General features: G+C 42.9%; 1 protein-coding gene across 3 annotated transcripts in view; it reads left to right on the top strand.

Annotated features, from left to right (window-relative positions):
• LOC306703265 (uncharacterized protein) overlaps window positions 1-18,742 on the top strand; it is a 92,303-nt gene that overhangs the window by 31,822 nt on the left and 41,739 nt on the right. For all 3 annotated transcript variants that reach the window (XM_079169177.1, XM_079169179.1, XM_079169178.1), the window contains exons 13-16: window positions 548-583; window positions 2,329-2,358; window positions 2,465-2,491; window positions 3,009-3,062. In XM_079169177.1, coding sequence (XP_079025303.1) covers window positions 548-583; window positions 2,329-2,358; window positions 2,465-2,491; window positions 3,009-3,062 — 147 coding nt within the window. The remainder of the gene's footprint in view (window positions 1-547; window positions 584-2,328; window positions 2,359-2,464; window positions 2,492-3,008; window positions 3,063-18,742) is intronic.

Here is an 18,742-nt window from a genome sequence, read left to right as displayed (position 1 = left end):
TACACAAATATTGGACAATGATACATGAGTTTTATCTGAAAAGACAAAAAAACAAGTGAAGCAGTAAAAAGCATGTGAGATCATTGCTTACATTGGGTTATGCTGGCGTAAAAGAAAAGAAATCCACTCCTTCCCTTATGTGTCTTTTCTTGACTGCCTGTCTGTCACATCACACCTGGCCATTGTCAGTACTGTACTGCAAAGCTTTTACATGATATAGTACGGCTGTGTTTATTTTAAGGCCTGTCGCATTTAATGGCGCCAGCCCATGAGCCAATCTGACAGTTTGAAAGTCATCAGACTTCATTTCAAGACGTACTGTAAATACCATAGTGCATATTGAAATACTACTGCTACGCATAGTAAAAACCTGACCTTCACTTTTTATCACAAACATTATGACTGGCCTTTAGGCTAAATGTTTAAAAGTCAAAAATATATTGTTCAGATTTAGCAGCTGTAGCCATTTCTAACGCAAACAGAATGTTAAAGATGCAGTTGACTGAAGATTTAAGTATTTTTTACTAATTATTATCTTCGTTCACAGGGTGATGTTGGTCTGCCTGGAGATCCGGTGCTGCCTGTAAGTTCACACTGTTACATTTACATCTCATTATGCTGTAAGGACATTCAAAAGCAGTATAAATATGGAAATGGACTCATGGGGCTGTGAACTGAAATCGCTGGATGTGAGCTTTGTAAATATCGCAGCCTTTTGGCTGACCGGGTGCTACACACAGTGTTAAAATGTCTGGCCCACTGAGATGAAGAGTGAGGCACTCAGGTGAGCAGTGTCTGTGTCACATTACCATTACCTGGGAATGGGTCAAACAAGGAGCAGATAGGCAGGGCTCAGTGGGCCTCCTCACTTCGGCCAAAAAGGATAAGGATGAGCAGCCAGGCAGAGAAGAATAGAGCTCCTAGCCCAGGGGTGGGGGTGGAGGTTTGACAGGTAGTCGCTGGGCTGTATCCCACATGGGTGAGACATGCACTTTTGGGGTTAGTGACTGTCCCTGCTGACTTCTTCTTTGCAGACACCAGGGAAGAACGACACCGCACTTTATGTATTTCGATCTCATAATTGGACTTGCTGTACTAGCGCTTCCTCTGTGGTCTTGTAGAACCGAGAGGACAGAGAACATAACCCAGAAATGTGCTCGTTCCAGTGCGCACACAAATTGAAGGTACACGTGTCAGCGGACAGCAGATATATGTACGAGCAGATGCTTGCATAGTCACCTATCATCACCTATAGTAAATGTGTGGGCACAGATGCAAACACACACACACACACATGCTCTCGATGCATTGGAGCCAGGGAGTTGACGGCTGCTGGAGATTAAAGGTGTACTGCGGGTGGTTAGCTAATTATGTACACATCATGAGGGGATCTGCCTGCCAGTTTTAATCACCACTGGAGTGATACAAAAACTGTGTCCCACTGCTTCTGGCTTGCCCCTTTTATGTCACCACAGTGCCTACGATACCCACGGAACACTGCTGCCATCCATTAGCTTTTCTCCAAAGCTAATTTTAAGGACAAGCAAAACAACAATCTTTCCCTGTAAAGCCAACATGTTTTTTGCAAATCTTCCTCACATAATGCCAGTGAATTGGGTGGTGAGTTTGAGCGGAAAATGTTGTGAGGAAGTTATTAAAGTAGTGGGTGAATTTGCGTTGTGCATTGCATTGCTTGTTACTACCCAAGGTCAAAAATCTGTTCTCACAAGCCAACAAAAGTTGTACCACTGTACATGAATAATTGATTTATAATCAGAAGCACTTCATGGACTAAGGCATGTTTTATTTAGGGTGTCACAGGTCAAAGATGTCGCTCTTTTCTTATAGATACAGCTGCAAATATCTCCGGGCTGTCAGCCTCCTTGTTCATTTTTCTTTTCTTTTATTGTTATTATATGAGGCCTCTGACTAACGTGAAAGACATATGTTGTCAATGTCCATTTCTGCAGCTGTTTCCAAGAAAAGTCAACAGAGTTTGACTTTTGGATGCCAATTGAAAGAGGACACCAATTATTCGGCCTGTATTTGAAAGTCGAGATGTTGTATGTGGCCTTGTGTCCATTCTGTAGCCTGGCGGATAGACGACTCTGTCTGCCCTTTAATGACAGTGGCCAGCAGGGTGTCTGGGGAGTTGTATTAGCCATGCCCTGACTTCTCTTCGGGTCATCGCAGCCAAAGATAATTACCTCCTGACCAACTGTGTTGCTTACCTATAACTGGAAAACATGTGTCGTTAAACAGTATATGAATGACGGGAGTCTTGCTTTCAGGCTGACTGACTGTTTTTCATTGTTGATTGATTCCTAGGCTGACAAAGAATGTCTCAAAGGAGATCAGGTACCCAAGTTAACGTTGTTTTCATTACAAATATGGAAACGTTCTGTACTCTTGAGTTTATGCTTTTGTTTTCTTGCTAACATAACTTGTTATTTGTCACATGCAGGGCCCTCCAGGTGACAAAGGAGAGAAGGTAATAAATGAATTGCTTCATTTAATTTGAGTATCTCATTGTCCTTTGTTTTTCTCGTTGGACAGAGTGCATATATAATGTTCTCAAGCTATTATTGAAGCACAATAAGTATATCTTTGCACAAGAACTCACCAAACAAAATCACCACTCAGTATGTACCTTGATTAACTTACTAATTGTTCCTTATCAAGATACTGCGTAGAATAATGGGATGCTTTGATCAACTGAGGCTGAACATTGCCTATTAAAGGGATCCTGGAGAAGTCCCCTAGAAACTGTGAATGAGACACTGCAGCTGTACATACTCCCTTCTATCTATTCATGCAATTTTAACTAAGCTAATGCTGCCTCTCCTATCACTGCAAATGAGCCCACTGTTTATCCACTGGTCTGTTGAGAACATGTGGCACAAACATCTGTCTGCATCTGCTTTTACGAGAAGCAAGCCACAATATCTTCCCGCAATACCGCATGAATGTAGCACCCAATTCACTATGATGTATGTCCTTTTCCCCAGGGATTTGCTGGGGTGCCGGGTCAGCCAGGGGAACCGGGCAAAGAGGGCAAAAGGGTGAGTAAACACAAACAGTCCACCAGTTGTGTGGCCTGGCTAGTGGTTGTACTGACTGAGAGGACCTGGCCTGGGAAAAGGCCAAACAGCAGCTGAGTGTCTGTTGTTGTTTTAGGGGAGGCTAAGATGATCTGTAGCAAAGAGAGAAGAGATAGGTGGGCTTGCTGACAATTAATTAATGGGCTTCATGGCCAAGGGGTCACACACGCTCACAGTTTGTCCGGCAGCACGCATTATTAAGTTTCCAAAAGGTCAGCTTGATTTGGGAGAGAGACTGTGTCCACGGCTAAATCAACTGAAACATTACACCAGATTTATTTATTTGTCACCTCTGACTGTAGTAACTGTGGTTAGGAATACAAGTGTCAGGATTTGTGTTGTAAATCAAAAGTACCGGTATACATTTACTACAATAGGAGGGCTGCTTTTCAGAGCTTTGTATCAAAAAAACATCAGTCTGCGTGGGAACATTTGCAAAAAGCCCAGTATATTTGAAAAGTACTTTTTATATCATGTATGGTGTTCAGACATTCTTCTTGGGTGACCATTATAACGCTATGGTGGGCTGAAGACCAACAGCAAGAATGTTTTTGTTCCCAGACATCACAGCTGAAAGGCAGTGTTCAAGAACAGGTGGAGGGAGTGTCCTTTTGTGTCCAATTGAGTTGGTGTGAATACCTTCACCTGTGTCACCGTGATTAAAAATAGGCTCTATTCGACTCAGTATTCCGGCTTGTATTACAGAAAATGGTCATAAAACAGGAAGAAAACATTTGGCTTCGCTGGAGCAAAATGCAACATATACTGTATAGCAGGTCGAGCCGTAGAGCAACTATATGTAGCTCGTTCTTTTCAGATTAAGAAAGAGCCGAGATGATGCACAATACTTGGAGCATCTGGGCACAAGTATCTCAAGAATTCCCCCCTTCTGTGTGTGAATACACTCAAACTCAAAACTTGTTCCCCTGACATTAACAATTTATGACCTGTCCTTCCTCAGTTGTATTATTTCTCAACGGTATCATTTCCCACAATGCATGAAGTAACAGGATCTAAAAGTGAGCTCAGAGGCTGGTGCAGATGTTTGTTTTTTTCGATGTTGTCCCTGCACTTCATTCGCTAGGTGTTATAGGGACAAAGCGTCAAAGGGGCCGAGATAATGGTGTCCGCTTTTATTCTGGAACACAGTTTTACCATGAATCTTTCAATCATAATTGCTTTTGAGGAATAGAAAGTCACTCTGCGTTTGATGTTGTGGCTTCTTGGTTTCCCATGCACTCGTAATATTCCTGCACTAGTTGTTTCTTTGAAGATTTTGGAGGTGAAACAGCCACGGGGCTTTAAGCTGCAGCCATGTCCGACTTTCTGCTGTTGTTGTAGTAGCTGTTGCTGAAGACACAGTTCTGATCTATTAATACCCTGTCTTTGATGACTGGCTGACTTCATGGTGACTGTTAATGTGCTAAGGTTTCTGCTTATTCTTAGCTCTACAAGTCACATGTGGCCTCGAAGTTGTTGACCAATCTGTGTTTCCGCAGTTTGACAGCCTATTTTAGGGAGGTGGACATGTATCATTATCAGGGGCTAGCTAGTGGCCAGCTGATCCAGCAAGACACTCTCACCCAATTAGCAACTCTTGTCCACGCTTTCGACTTATTGGCTCTACAAAGAGCCGTAGCTGATGTATAAGTGATGCAGAATATCTTGACATCGACTGACCACTCCGAAAACCTTCATCGAATAGCTGGGAGTAGAAAGCTTTCATAAGGCTTTAGATTCAAGCCAGACCATCTCTCACACTGTCCACTTGAATTAATTGTTGAGGAAAATACAAGCACTCTAAGCAATTTAGATTTACTCCAAGGAGATGTGGAGGGCACAGCGTGGAGAAGAGGAATGATGCCATTTTCACTGATCCTTCTCTGAAGCTCAAAGCAACATATGCAAGAGTGGCTATCAAGGGCAGTCACCCAGCCCCCTCCGGGACGCCATGTATAACATTCACAGAATCCTGATTTTATATTATTACCCTGATGGATGGCTAATTCAGTTTCTCAGGGTGGAGGTAAGGGCCAGTCCAACCATATCTAGGAATTTATGGGAATGTATTTTCCCCACATTACACATTGCCATCAATAGTAATGTGAATGGCTTGGTTTTATCTGTTATGGATGGCATTGACACAGAATGGCAGGCAAAGAGTATGACTTTGGGATTCAGTGGCACATTACAACAGATCAAAACAGAAGATGGGGAGCACCAGTAAAAAAGGGATATGTCCCCCTCACCAACTGCATTGTGCTAAAATATTAATCAGGTGCTCTGATGGTGTGCTAAGCTCTGTGTTGTCATTGTTGGCTGACCCTGTCCTACACATGTTGAGGAGGCGAGATATGTGCATGCTGAAGGGAACAAACCTGGAATGTTAGAGTTTTCAGGGTAGTCATTTCTATTTGGTATTCTCGTACAGCATGCAGTGCAGAGAAGCGTCTGCCTGACACCCATCAATATATACATTTGAGGGACTGTATAATAAAGTGTTGTGCGCATACAAAAGGGATGTGGGATTTGGTGGCAGAAAGCATTGCAAAAGTACCAAATGACGTATTTTTTGCACGCTTAAAATAGGACTGAAAACCTACGCTTGCCTGGTCAATCTGCACTGCTTCCTTTAAGCCAAAATACACAGGAATGCCACGGCAAGCTTGGTTTATTCATGCCGTGCCAAGTCTTCCCAGCATACTTTGCTTCGGTAGTTGGCACAGGGATGTGAGTGGGTTCAGTGCAGACATGGGTTCACCCCTGGGCAAGGCAGTAGGTTCCTGTGGATTAATAAATAATCACCTTAAGGAATCACCCATTACAAGGTGGGTCTTGGAGTTTAAATCCATGCCTAACACCACATCAAGCCTTATTAGCGGTATAAATTTACCTGTATAGAAAAATAAGTCCTTGCTAAATTTATGTCACCAACAAATGCCCGGTTGAATCCCTTGCTTTGCTAAACGCGTTTTGTCATACATAATGGACCATTGCATAAGCCTTATAAATAGATTCTCTCTATACATACTGCTTTAAAAAACGATGTACTTTCTTCTTTGATTCCTTTCGGTGCATTTTTGCTGAATCTAAATAATGTGAATGCAACACATTTTAATTCACCTTTAATCAGCTGAGGGCCTCCACTGTGCCAAGTAACGTTTGTTCTGACATGCTGTAGCTGTGCTAGTGCAGAGATGATGAAACTCCAGCAAGACCTAGAGGAAGCAGAACTGCTCTGTCTACGGATGCGTTCTCTTCAAATGAATAATGCAGTGTAGATCTTCTTACTGATTTATTCTTTTATTTATTTAAATTTAGATGGTTGGTTATTTATTTAGTTATTTTGCTTAGAGAGTGAACTAGTTGGCACAGTTTGCAAATGATGTGAATTGATAACTGGTGATTTGTAGCTCAGTAAGAAACATGCAGGTCTCTTTTATCGTGCATGAGGTGAAGAGATTTCTGTAATCTTTGATACAAAAAACGTACCCATCAGGTTAGAGGGGACATTTTCAACCGCCTGCCTTCCGAATTGTCTCTAGTATCTCTCCCCTGTTAAATGGCTCCTGTTTCTCAGGGAAATATTCGTCCGCGTGCCTCAGCTGTGGATGTGGGTGGATGACACTGTGCCACATGAGATGCCTGCCTCATATGTCAAGGAGATAAGAGAGGACAAAAGTCACAATAAAAGTGAAAAGGCTCGGAGACCATTACTTGCTAGGCCACACAAGATGACCTAGTGGAGGGAAAAGCATTTAAAGAGAGACTTTCAAACTGGAAAGAATCATTTTCTCACTAAAGCATATGATGTGCCACTCGCATAAGGTTTAGCTTTAATGCAATTATATCCTGTGACTGTAGCAGTGTGGAGCCTTATAACAGTGTGCTTTTTATTTCCCCAGCACATTTAGTGATGTCATAAGGCATGTAAACCTTATGCCAGAAGTCGAATGAAACCAGAGAACAGCTTTGGTGCAAACTTGATGTTCACTTGTTGAAGACAGTAAATAGACTCTCTTCCAGTCATATGGCAGAGATGGCTATTTGTAAAATTCTTTATCTTAAAACTTCAACTGCTGTCACATCGCATTCATCAGCTGTCATCACTTCACATCATGCGATAGCACGGTCCCAGATCAATGCACGTCAGTAATTGTAGTGGAGGCACACTTTCGGTTCTTCACTTGTGTCAAAATATGTAACAAACCTCAGCGACAGCTGCCTGGGCACTTTAAAGTGGCATGGATATAACCTGTCAAAGCGGTAGAAAAGATTCTTTGTCTTGTCTTCGCTTGCAACTGGAATGGTCCAGATTTCCAAAGAAGAGTGAGGCAATTGTGTCATTTGGAAGTGATAGTGGTGTTTACATTTTCCATTCAAGCCCTGTGCTGAATGACTGAGACAGCTGTCTATAACTCCTGACCAAAGGCAAAGGCATGTTTTTCTCCATATATTTTGTTCCTTCGTCCTTGTGCCAGCATATGTCTCAAAAGGTCATCCGTACACTGGATGCTTAAAGGGCCAGTGTGTAGCATTTCGGGGGATCTATTAGCAGATATGTAATATAATATTAATAATGACGTTTTCATGAGTGTATTTGCACCTGAAACTAAGATTTGTTGTGTTTTGTTGTGTTTTCGTTAGATAAGAATGAGTCCTTCATATCTACAAAGTGAGCTGGTCCTCGTCATGGAGTCCGCTGTGTTTTTGGTGGCGGAACTTTCCGGTTGATGAACTCGCTGGACTAATTGTCCTTCCTGTAATCCAGCTCTGGGTTCTTGCCTTATGGGTACACCACCTCGGCCTCCTCTACCACGAAAGGCCGTGAGCAATACTAGTGGTCAAATGTTGTCTTTCATACCAGGGAACAACTATATCATATTTCACTTGTGCCATTTTCTCTACTACCAAACTGTTGGTCGATTTCTCTCTGCACAAAGCGCATGTGCGCAGGCGCAGTATCCTACTGGTATTCTCTAGATGGCATAATGCAGGTCAAAACATTAGTGTCAGATTGGATACAATAACATTCATCTACTCTAAAACTAAGTCTATGTATCCTCGCTGCACAATAGCGTTTGTCATTTAACCTAATTTGGTTTGAAAAAGGATGCTGTTCTCTGAAAACCAAATGCCTGCCATAACGGGAATGTAGCTGCCTCTCCTCTACAGGGTCCAGCTAATGTTGTTTTGAGATAATTGAGCCACCGCAGTATATATTATATTCATATTACATCTGATGCACTTGGCTCAGGTCCGTTCGGATCAGTCTGTGTTTGTCTGCAGGGACCAAGGCAGACAGTGACAGTGATAGGGAAAGAGATATTGTTCGGCGTGTTGGGACTGGGACATTTGGCAGCGGTTTCCTGCTCCATAGGTGGAGGCAGACATGAACAGCGATGCAACTGTAACAGACTGTTGACCTCTACCAGAGCACCTGCAGGGTGAGATTATTAAGTAACGAGTCCCTGGTGAGAATACCAGCCTTCCTGCCAGAAGTTCTCCATGGGAGGCTTTCGCTGATTCGGGTGTTACAGTAAATGCATGAATTTACAGCAGCTATTTGACTGGAGCCGTGCTATTTGTTGTCCAGCTCAGTACACAGCTGTAACGATATGCTAAATTAATTTCTCCTAACGGCTTTCAGTCAGATTTGATTTGATATGCCGCTGATCTGTTTAATTTACTTTTGTATCCTAAATACATGCATTCATGTATTGTACATTGAAGACAAAGAAATTATAAATCATGGCTAAATGCAGATGTTCTGTGCATTTGCATTTTTCTGCAGGAAAGTGTCACCGTGACACATTTGGCATATCTTGATTTATTTTGTCGTACATTTTAGAAATCAATTTAAGAAAAATTCAAATACAGTATATCCCATAAATACACATTCACATTTATGTCAAATTCAGCGTGACTCAATTGAACATATATATGCACACATAGCACCCATAAAACCATATGTTTAACCATTGTGACACAGTTGGGCACCATATTGATGGTCTGTGTCTTTACAGCAGTGTTTAACTACAGTAGCGTGATGTAGGTATGTAGTTACAGTATAGGCCCGACCCGTTGAAGCTCAATGCCAGAGTAACACAGAGAGAAGAATTTACAGGTCAGCAGGGCTCACAGCTGAGATTTAATGGCAGGATTTACACCCTGTGCGATTTTACAAGCAGGGGGGGAGGATTCGTTAACCCTTCGTCGAACAAAATGGAATAGGTTATTCTTCTCCCTCCCTGTCCAGATTCATGTGGAGGAAATCCAGAGAGCCACGCTTTTGACACCTGTATTACACCAGGAGGTAGCACGTTTGCCCAGTGCACAAGGCAATTAATCTTGTCAATGTCAAGTGCATTGGGACAGAGGATGAAACAAAGATTTGACCTGATTGCCTATGAAAAGGTCTCCCATTTGGGCCCAGTTGGGAATAAGGAGGGTTACAGGGGGAAGCGTTTGGCACATGCAAGGACAGATGCACAACGCTTTGATTTATCTGTCTGACTCTCATCTTTCCCAGAGAGCCTCAGTATGGCCACGTCCATGGGTATCCAGAATAAACACACATCAATTGGCCAATTAATTACAGGGACGAATACAGGGGGCAAGACTTTGAGGGGGCCACTTTGATTGCACATTGCTCACTGGCCTTTATAGTCACAGCGTGTGTATGTTTCTGTGTTTCTGTGAGTTGATGTGTGTATGTATTCGTGAAAAGGCTGATGTTCAACAAGGGGTAATGTAGGTCAACACATCCTCTGAGCATTAGATAGGCTTGCTATAGTCGGCCAGGGCACGGCCCTCATTCACACATCTACAACCTCACGACTTCCTCAGGAGACAGAGCTGCACCACACAACAGGGACACTGCAAGCGATATGCCCGTCCTTGTGCTGCTCCAGTGTCAGAATTCATGAAGGCCTGGCATCGCCTTGGCCTGTGTCTAATACCATGCCAACATTTTCAAATTTTGTTTTATTGTCTGCCAGATCATAGCAACACTAATGGAGTGTCGTGTGTCAAAGGGGGTCGACTGAACTGAATCAACCCGACTTATCGAGGTATGTCTGTGGACAAGAGGTGACTGGCCCCTGTGAGTGTTCTAGGTATCATCGTCCACACCACGGCTTCAGTCATCCAAACAATGGGATTTCTATGGCTCCAAACAGTCTAGTAATATACAAAGACTCTCTCCTGGTATTTTAGGTCAGTTTGAGGGGGAGACGGCGGTTGGGAAATGCTGTGAATGTAAATACCTTTTAAAAGGGCATTTTGGATCCGGGATGCTTGGATGATTGAAGCATGCCCCGAGTAAAGCTCCCTCTATGTCTGCCGTTTCCTCGGCCAAGGGGAGGGGGGGGGGGGGGGGGGGGGAGGTTGGATGGGGAGGAGATGAAGATGAAGCCCTGAACACTGCAGAACACGGAGGCGCGGTAGTGGGAGGCTGCATCACCGTTACAGCCCGCCATCCATATTTTGGATTCTTCACACTCTCATCCTGCCCCGCAACCAATTTAGATACATTCATCTGTGTCCACTTTAATGGCATGCCAGGAAGCAGCGCATTTACAGTGGCCTGATACTATACAGATGGTTGTGTGTGGGACCTTAGTGTAATCTGTTATGCGTGGTGAGTGATACGACGCATAAGACTCGCCGAGGGCTACAGTACCTGGATTGAGCGCCCTGTGGATCTTTGCACAGTGTATTCTCTCTGACCTCAAATATTTGGTTTGTAAAATGAACCAGGGTTTATTCAACGGAGACTTTCAGCCTCTCCTATTCACTTGTTGGATAATGCATTAATGAAACATTCAGTATCTGTAAACATAGGACGGGAGCAGTCTGCTCCGGATGAATAATACGGCCAAAAGTCCAGATGAGACTGTGAAATCTGTAAGAGCCAAGGCTAATAACAGCATCCATTAGGGGATGAGTACTTCCGAGTGGCAGCGTCTGCCTTGTGAGGAGCCAACGCGATATAGGCACCCCGACTAGCATGGAAACGCTGCACAGACATTCAGCTGATAGGTGGGGATTGAGCTCATAGTTGAATATAGATTTATCATCTTCACCGCATAAAAATGTAAATTCAGATCATCAGCCCTCTTTCCTCTCCTTAGGAGTTGTTAAAATCAATGAGCTCTTAAAACTCAGGCGTGGTAGAGACGTGGCTGTTGTAAAGAGCTGTTCTGCGGCTCCCCTGGGACTGCCTTGGCTTAGTTTCCACAGACATCCCCTGTCTGCATTTCCTGTGTTTGCCTTTGACTGTAGTGTTTGCATACTGTGTGTGGCGGTAGAGGATTTTGGTGTTTGCTGAAGTAGCTCCTTAATGGTTATTTTACCCAATGGCTGTGTTGTATGACAGCGTACCCTTGTAATGCCACCTGTGTCCCCTTGTGTTGTGTGGCAGTTGAAAAGAGTCATAATGCGGTGTGAAAATTATTGTCCCTTTTCCCCTCACTCTCATACAGCTTCTTGCTCTTGTCTATTTCCTTCTTCTCTCATCGTTGTAAGCCCTCTACAGAAAAATCCTCCTTTACGGTGTTCAGTGCCTAATTGCCAGATTGCCTAATTAGGGATGTTACCCAACACACATCATACATTCATCCATTGAGGACGTCTATCCTCTCTCATAGAGAGCTTACAGCCTCCTCATTGGCTCTGTCCCCCCACCGGCACGCAATGTTTGTGATGAAGCTAGTTTGCCATCTAGTGGCACATGTACAAATCACCATTTAGTCACGTGGCATCTGCGATTGAGTCTCTGTGAGGAAAGCCTTCATCGAAAGCTTTAGCCAATAGCCTATATGTGCAATCTTGGCCAGCTGAGCTGTGTCTTAAGTCGGCTGCAGTGTCAGCCATCTCTTTATACGTCCCTGAATATTTAGATGGCTGGAAGTTAAAGAGAGCATTGTGTGCCAGTCAGAATGGTGAAAATGCTAAGCTGCATTTGAGCCCCTGCCAGGCAGCTGTCGGCTTTGCCGTTCTCTTCCTGCCCCAGCCGCTCCTCTTAACCCTCAGTAAACAACTGGAACAAATCCTATTTTATTGAGGCTTTTACCAAGTGCAAGGGATCTTTGCATGCTCCAGTGCCCAGGCATTTTCTGAGCTTGTGCAGTGTCCTAAGATGGCATCCAGGGAGTCAGAACTAGGGAATTTGCACTGTCTGTCTCTAATTGGATCCTTATTCTGAAGCAGGTGACGCTGCGGTCTCTACAGTGTGTTTTGTGACATTTCAAGCACGCAGTATAATCAATATTTACCTCAGAAGCATTGATAGCTGATTTGACACAGGGAAAGGGGCTTTAGTGAGAATTCTGTCAACTGTAGCAGATTGAGCTGCATAGTTGGTGTGAATACTCTGAATATTTGTCCCCTTCTCCAACCGATGCTTAGCTGAAATCTTAAAGCTTACGCCCAGAAGCAGCTGAGCTGATGTAGTGTACGTGTGAGGAAATATTATTAACGTCGGTGAAGCTGAGAATGCATATTAGAGAGCTCTGTAGATTCTTTTATGGCAATTTGCTATTTCTTTGAGGGGGGGGGGGGGATTTTCCTTTTAAGAAACTCTGACACTGGAATGTATGTAATGTTGATATTCATTCCCAACATATTAATGAATTGATAATTAGACACATACAGTACTGTAATTGAGCTTAACTTGGTGAAAGCTTTTAAAAGGTCGCTGCAGAGATCTTGGTATTTCGGAGATTCTTTGTGCATACTTGATGCTGTTTTTCCCTCGTCTTGCTGATTCTTATGGTTCATGGTGCACATTTTAAAAAGTGAGAAATCAGAAATGATTTGCAAGGGGGAGGGATGACATTTCAGAATTAATTGCAGAATAAATTAGCTTTAGCTGGCAGTGTGAGTAATTGTATGTATCTTGTCTGAATCTGGATACAATGAGTGTTCCTGAGGGACTCGAGGTTTGACCGTAGAAATGAGGGGATAAAGTGCATCTGGTTGTAATTTTTCCGTCCAGTTTTTTTTTCTCCTATCTTTCACAGCAGACACGCTTTTACACTTGGGAATAAATATTGTGACAGGCTGTGTTGTGGCAAACTTTCTCTGTGTATGTGTGTGTGCACGCGGCAAGTGCACATTTGTCTGTTTGTGTTTGTGTCTTCTTTGGGCGTGAACACACAAGTTCACACTTCTGGATGTCCATGTGTGTTTTTGGGACGGTCTAAATCGTCCTTTTGAACATTGTGTTGGAATAGTCATTTTTCTTTGCCCCTCGCCGCAAAGTGCAGCTTGCACACAAACAACAATAACAGAAATCTCCACACCATCTACTCTTTGTTTGTTAAATGGCATGAGGACATTATGAGGAAGTTTGTATTATTTTCACTGTTTTGTACACATTTGTTTACCGAGCAATTACAGCTGCTGCTCATGAGCTACGTAGTCAGTTCCACTTTAACGCAGTACAGCAGTTAGACAAAAGGCTCAGGTGGCCTGACTGCACGTCCCTAGAGGGAGACGGGACTCAGCTCAGGCAGAAAGAGTGGGAGTGGCATGTGAGTTTCTTTTCAGTCAAGAAAAGGTCATCTCTCCTATGAGCCACACAACATGGCAGACCAACATGGCTTTGGTAATGTCAGATAGTTTTCCCTTCAGGACATTAAACTTCTCCGTCGCACGTGAGACAGGCAGAGGAAAGAAAAGCAGTACACCGTATAAGATTTCTGACGATTAGTCGGTCAAGGTGTTTGTGTCGAACCGGGCAATATTTGGTCAAAAAGTGTTCAAAGTAAACATGGTTTGGTGGTAGATGAGTAAGTGGTTATGTACAATGTGTGACCTAATGGGAAAAACAGTTTCTCCTAAACTTCCAAGCCGTTCTAAAACGGTCATATTGTGGCTCCTACAAATACAAGTGGGATGTCAAAAGTAAAAAATAGATTTCTAATTTAGCAGAGAATAAATGTAAATAGGAAACAGAGATTTTAACTTTTGGGAGAATTTGCCTTTTATCTTTACACAGAGGGGCAAATTAGCAAAAATCAAAGATGAGGTGTTGTGTTTGAAATATGATAAGACCGTGAATGTTGAAATTAGTTCAAATGGATTTACCCACTGCAGCTGACCCTGCATATAAAAGGAGAAGCATCATAATCCCTCTATGCTGTGTGTCAGGTTTGAGTTGGGTCCTGCAGTGTTCATCTCAGGAGGCTCCTCCAGCTTATCTACTGACCCCTCTTGACAGAGGCATTTGTCAGGTGGATTATGTGGCTTTTTGATGGTATATCTGCTTTATAGCTGAAAATGCAACACCTTCTGGCCTCTCCATTTTACGCCACTGTGTTATCCCGGTACGGCTAGTCAGACAGGGAATGTCTCAGAGAACATGTTGACATTTGGGATAAGGATTATGGAGTTATCATAAACGAGTGCCTCTGCTGTGTGTCACTGTCGCTGTTGACTTTGCTCTCCGATTGGGGCTTGTGTTGCAGCACTGAGCCGGGGCCACATGTCTGCGCTTTTCCTTCTACACTTTACGACTCATAGCAGAGTTGAGGCCGGTTTCGGGGCTGGGGATCCATGTGGATTAAGTCGGAAGTTAAAAATACGCTGTCAATCTACCGAGGCCTCCTTCTTACCACGGCTTAGACGTACACTCGCTCTATAGCTTTACTGGCACCATTATTGAATTAGTAGTTAATGTGGAGTGCTTTACACACTTCTTGCAGGTTTTTTTCAAGTGGAACGGATAAATAGTGCTTGTGAGTTCTTGCCAGCCCATCTTTTCGTTTACTCAAGAAGCCAGTTCATCCTTTCACTCCGACTCTCTCTCCTTTCCTCCTCAATCCCTTCATGTTTCTCCATCTTCTTCCCTCCCTCTCATCCCTCATTTCCTTCCTTGCCTTCCTCTGTCTCTCCCTCCCTCTAATCTACTGCAATGACCTGAAGGAGGGCTTCACACTGCAGCGCTCAAATAATAATCAAGTGCTAGGATGTTGTCAAATTTATAGGACACGCAGCGTTGCATAGCAACAGAGATTGCCAGGGTGATCCAACAGGCGCTGGAAGTTGGGTGAGGGAGGAACAGGGCGAGTGACAGGAGTCAGGAGAAGGATGGAGAGATGAGAAGAAAAACAGGAAAGAGGGATGAGATGAGAGTAATAGACTTATGACATTATACACGAAGGGAGAGATACATGAGAGATGGAGAAACGTTTCACACACACACTGCTGGCTGGTCTTGTGTGCTTGCCACTCTGTTAAAATGTAAGTTATATCCTAGTTATCATCATTTGGACATTTCCTGCCTCGTGATACAGAGGTTGTGTTAAGTTTAAAAGTCTCTTGAATTTAGAGCAGAATTAATGATCCAACTCCGACTGCAAGCTGCTCTCTTGCTCTCGCTAGACTGTTTTTCACTTTGTCTTACGTTTCTTTCTATCTTTTGTTGAAGTTGAAATCATCAGTTTGAGTTTGCTGTTCATCCTTGTTGCCTAGAGACTGCTTTGGACTGCAGTTTACCTCTGACATTTTTCTTCTGGTGTTGTGTCTGCCTTCTTCACCACAAACATTGTAAAAAAAAAAAGAACAAAAACAATAAGACAGAAGTACAATGGAGCTTTGTATCCAGGTTTACAACTCGTGGAATTTTCTTGAACTTTTTGAAAATGTGCAGTTTTGATAAACTCGAAAACAACCATCAACATAATTTGAATGCTTTCATTTTGACAATAATATACTGAATTATTCATTTTTGGAACAGTTAATGCAAATGTGTCGCCTTAACTTTGTGTACCCTTCAGAAAAGCATGATTAACTGTTGTAAAAGCGAAGAATATTATGTGATGGTTTTTTTCTTCATGTTTTTAAAATGAAGGCAAGTAGATGTTGACGCTGTTAACATGCACCACTTATACAAATGGAAATACGAATACCTGGTATCAAAGATATCTTTATGCCGGAGGCATTATGTTTTTGGGTTGTCTGTCCGGCCGTCTCTCCGTCCAGTCCATTCTGGTGAACATAAGTAATATCCCAGGAACGCCTGGAGAGAATTTCAAATGTGGCACAAACCTCCGCATGTATGTACATGTACGTATGACATGTATGTAAACTGCAACACGACTGGTTGGCGGAGGAATACAACCCTAAGATCGTAATTGTAGTTTTAGCTTGTACCAATAAGCATGTATTGTTCTCTGCAATGACCTCAAGAAAAAGATCTGTTACAGGACTGAAAAATGATTATAAAATGACCTCAATTCCAAATGTCAGAGTATCCTTTTAGATACACTTTTACAAAAGTCTAGGAGGTCCAAGTATGACATTTAGACTTAATCAAATCAGTGAAACGGCATCAACACAAAATGCAACTTAAAACCTGCAGAGTTAATGCTGTGAAACACCTCACGCACTTGTGCTAAAGGCTGGACCGTTTAAACCGTTGCTGTCGTGCTCATGGGCACTACGGCGGTTGCTGGCATCTTGATTATCTCAGTATTGCAGAGCCAGCATGTCCCTTCAGAGGCAGTTATCTGACCGTGTCACTGGCAGGTGTTTTAGTTTGGAGAGTCAACTGAGTGCAAACGGTGATGACAGCTGTGCTCCGGACAAATTATTTCTTGTCACTGTGCACAGACTTCCTGAGGATGGCGTTCTAACCAGAGGTCGTCTGTACACAGAAGTGTCAGTCTCACCCCAATGTCACCAGCTGTAGTCTTTGTAATGGATAGCTTTGGAGTGAAAATGAGTGAGCTGTTGGTGTTTATGGATATCACATGAATGGTAATGAAATGGTACGCCTCCTGTTATTGTTTTCAAACGGTGTTCACACCTGAAATGAACCGCTCCAGATGTTGTTGGTCAGAAGCCAACACTTCGAGGCCGACCAGAAAGCGGTTGTTTGTCCGGTGTTCACACCAAGCCAAACGAACCGCACCAAGGGGGTAAAAGCTCCAGAGTTTGGTTCAACCGGACTAAGTAAGGCTGGTTTAATGCACCATTAATATTTCAAGATTCAAGATTAAACTAAAATGTAAGTCTTTTTGTGAGTCAAATGTACAAAAGAAAGAAAGGAAATATTTACCAAATGGGGAAATAAAGTCAGAAACAAAATTGATTCGTTTTAGAACTGACATAGCGTAACGCTGTTTATTTATTAATTAATTTGGTGTTAAAAGAGGTTTACGGGTAAATGTGGAGAAATAATTTAGAAAACTGCATAATTCATGACCTGTTTGGAATAATAGCAAATGAAATATTCATTAGCTAAATTACTTATCTATGTAATCTGCTTTTGTTGTTGAGTTCAGGGGAGAAAGGGCAGCAGAGGGCGATAAGGCTAGAAAACCCAGTCTGACCTTTATGCAAATGTGGCAACAATTCAATGTCAGCCTTTTCATTCACAGTGAAAGAGAAAAAAGTAACACGGTCCACCCTCAACAAAACAACGTCTTTGTTTGTGAGAAGTAGACCTTCTACACAAAAGTGATGTGTTTGGAATCTGCACGAGCACTGACTGATTACTTTGGCTCTTTTCCTGTCACAAAGCTAACCCACCCCAATTACATTTACAGATTCTGTTCAAACGCCGTATAATGTCAGCCGTTTGAAGCAAAGGATTTTAAGGTTTAAAGGTGCTGCTTCTGCACGTCAGCGCAGTTCCAGCTCTTCTCTAGGTGGCACTCATTCATACACACATTAAAGCACATGTTTCCTCAAAGCCACATTAACACAGATGATCAAAAGGCGCTGGCCAAACCTTTGTTGCCACATCAAACAGCATGAACAGAGGAAAGCGTGCAATTCCCAAAAGGAGGCACACACTGGTTCCACTGTGTCATTATTAGGGTTAATATTTACTCTACTACACCTTGGCTTCTCCAGCTTTTCATTATTCCTGTAATCTGTGGACTACAAACAGAAACACCAACAGCATGTAAGCATGAGCGCACATACAAACAGATGATTAAAAGCAATCGCTCTCAGTGTTCTTTGCTTTGTTTTTCTATGCAGGCAAACGCACACGTCAAATTCGACCCAGTTAATCAAAGTCTGCATACATGGAGTTTCAGAAGGAAAGATTCGGGGGCGTTGCTTTGTGATTCTCTATTTTTTTTTCTCAGCCGCCAGTGATCCGTCCTCCTCCACAGACCTAACTAACTCGGTGGAGGAGAGAAGTGTTTTTATGCTAACCACTCTGACACGTACAGTAGGAGAGAGATACAATGTTTCAAATGTTGCAGTTTGTCAGATGATGAAACTCTTATTAGCAGGAGGTAATCATGTGTAGCCATAATGCAGATACCTGCATTGTCTCATACTTCTGCCGTTGATTACTCTGCTGTACAGTGAAATGATACTGGCCAGAGTATTGCCATCTCCTAATTGAGTTGATTTTACATCTGTCTTGTGTGTGTGTGTGTGTGTGTGTGTGTGTGAAAGCCAGCTAATTCCAGGGATTCCTTATAACACAGGGCCAGTGATGCTCTGCCAGTTTATAGGATAGCTGTAAGGATATCCACAGAGCTTTATCCTCTTTTCTCACAAGGACATAAACCCTCTTAATGTACATTATACCAACTTTGGTTTGGTTCGGATCGCATTACATCTCATTACGGTGTCAGCTTTTCAAGCCTCGCCGACTTTCAAGCGCGAAG

This window comes from Pholis gunnellus (genome assembly GCF_910591455.1).
Source record: "Pholis gunnellus genome assembly, chromosome: 11".
NCBI lineage: Eukaryota > Metazoa > Chordata > Actinopteri > Perciformes > Pholidae > Pholis > Pholis gunnellus.
This window is presented reverse-complemented; position numbering and strand designations above follow the sequence as displayed.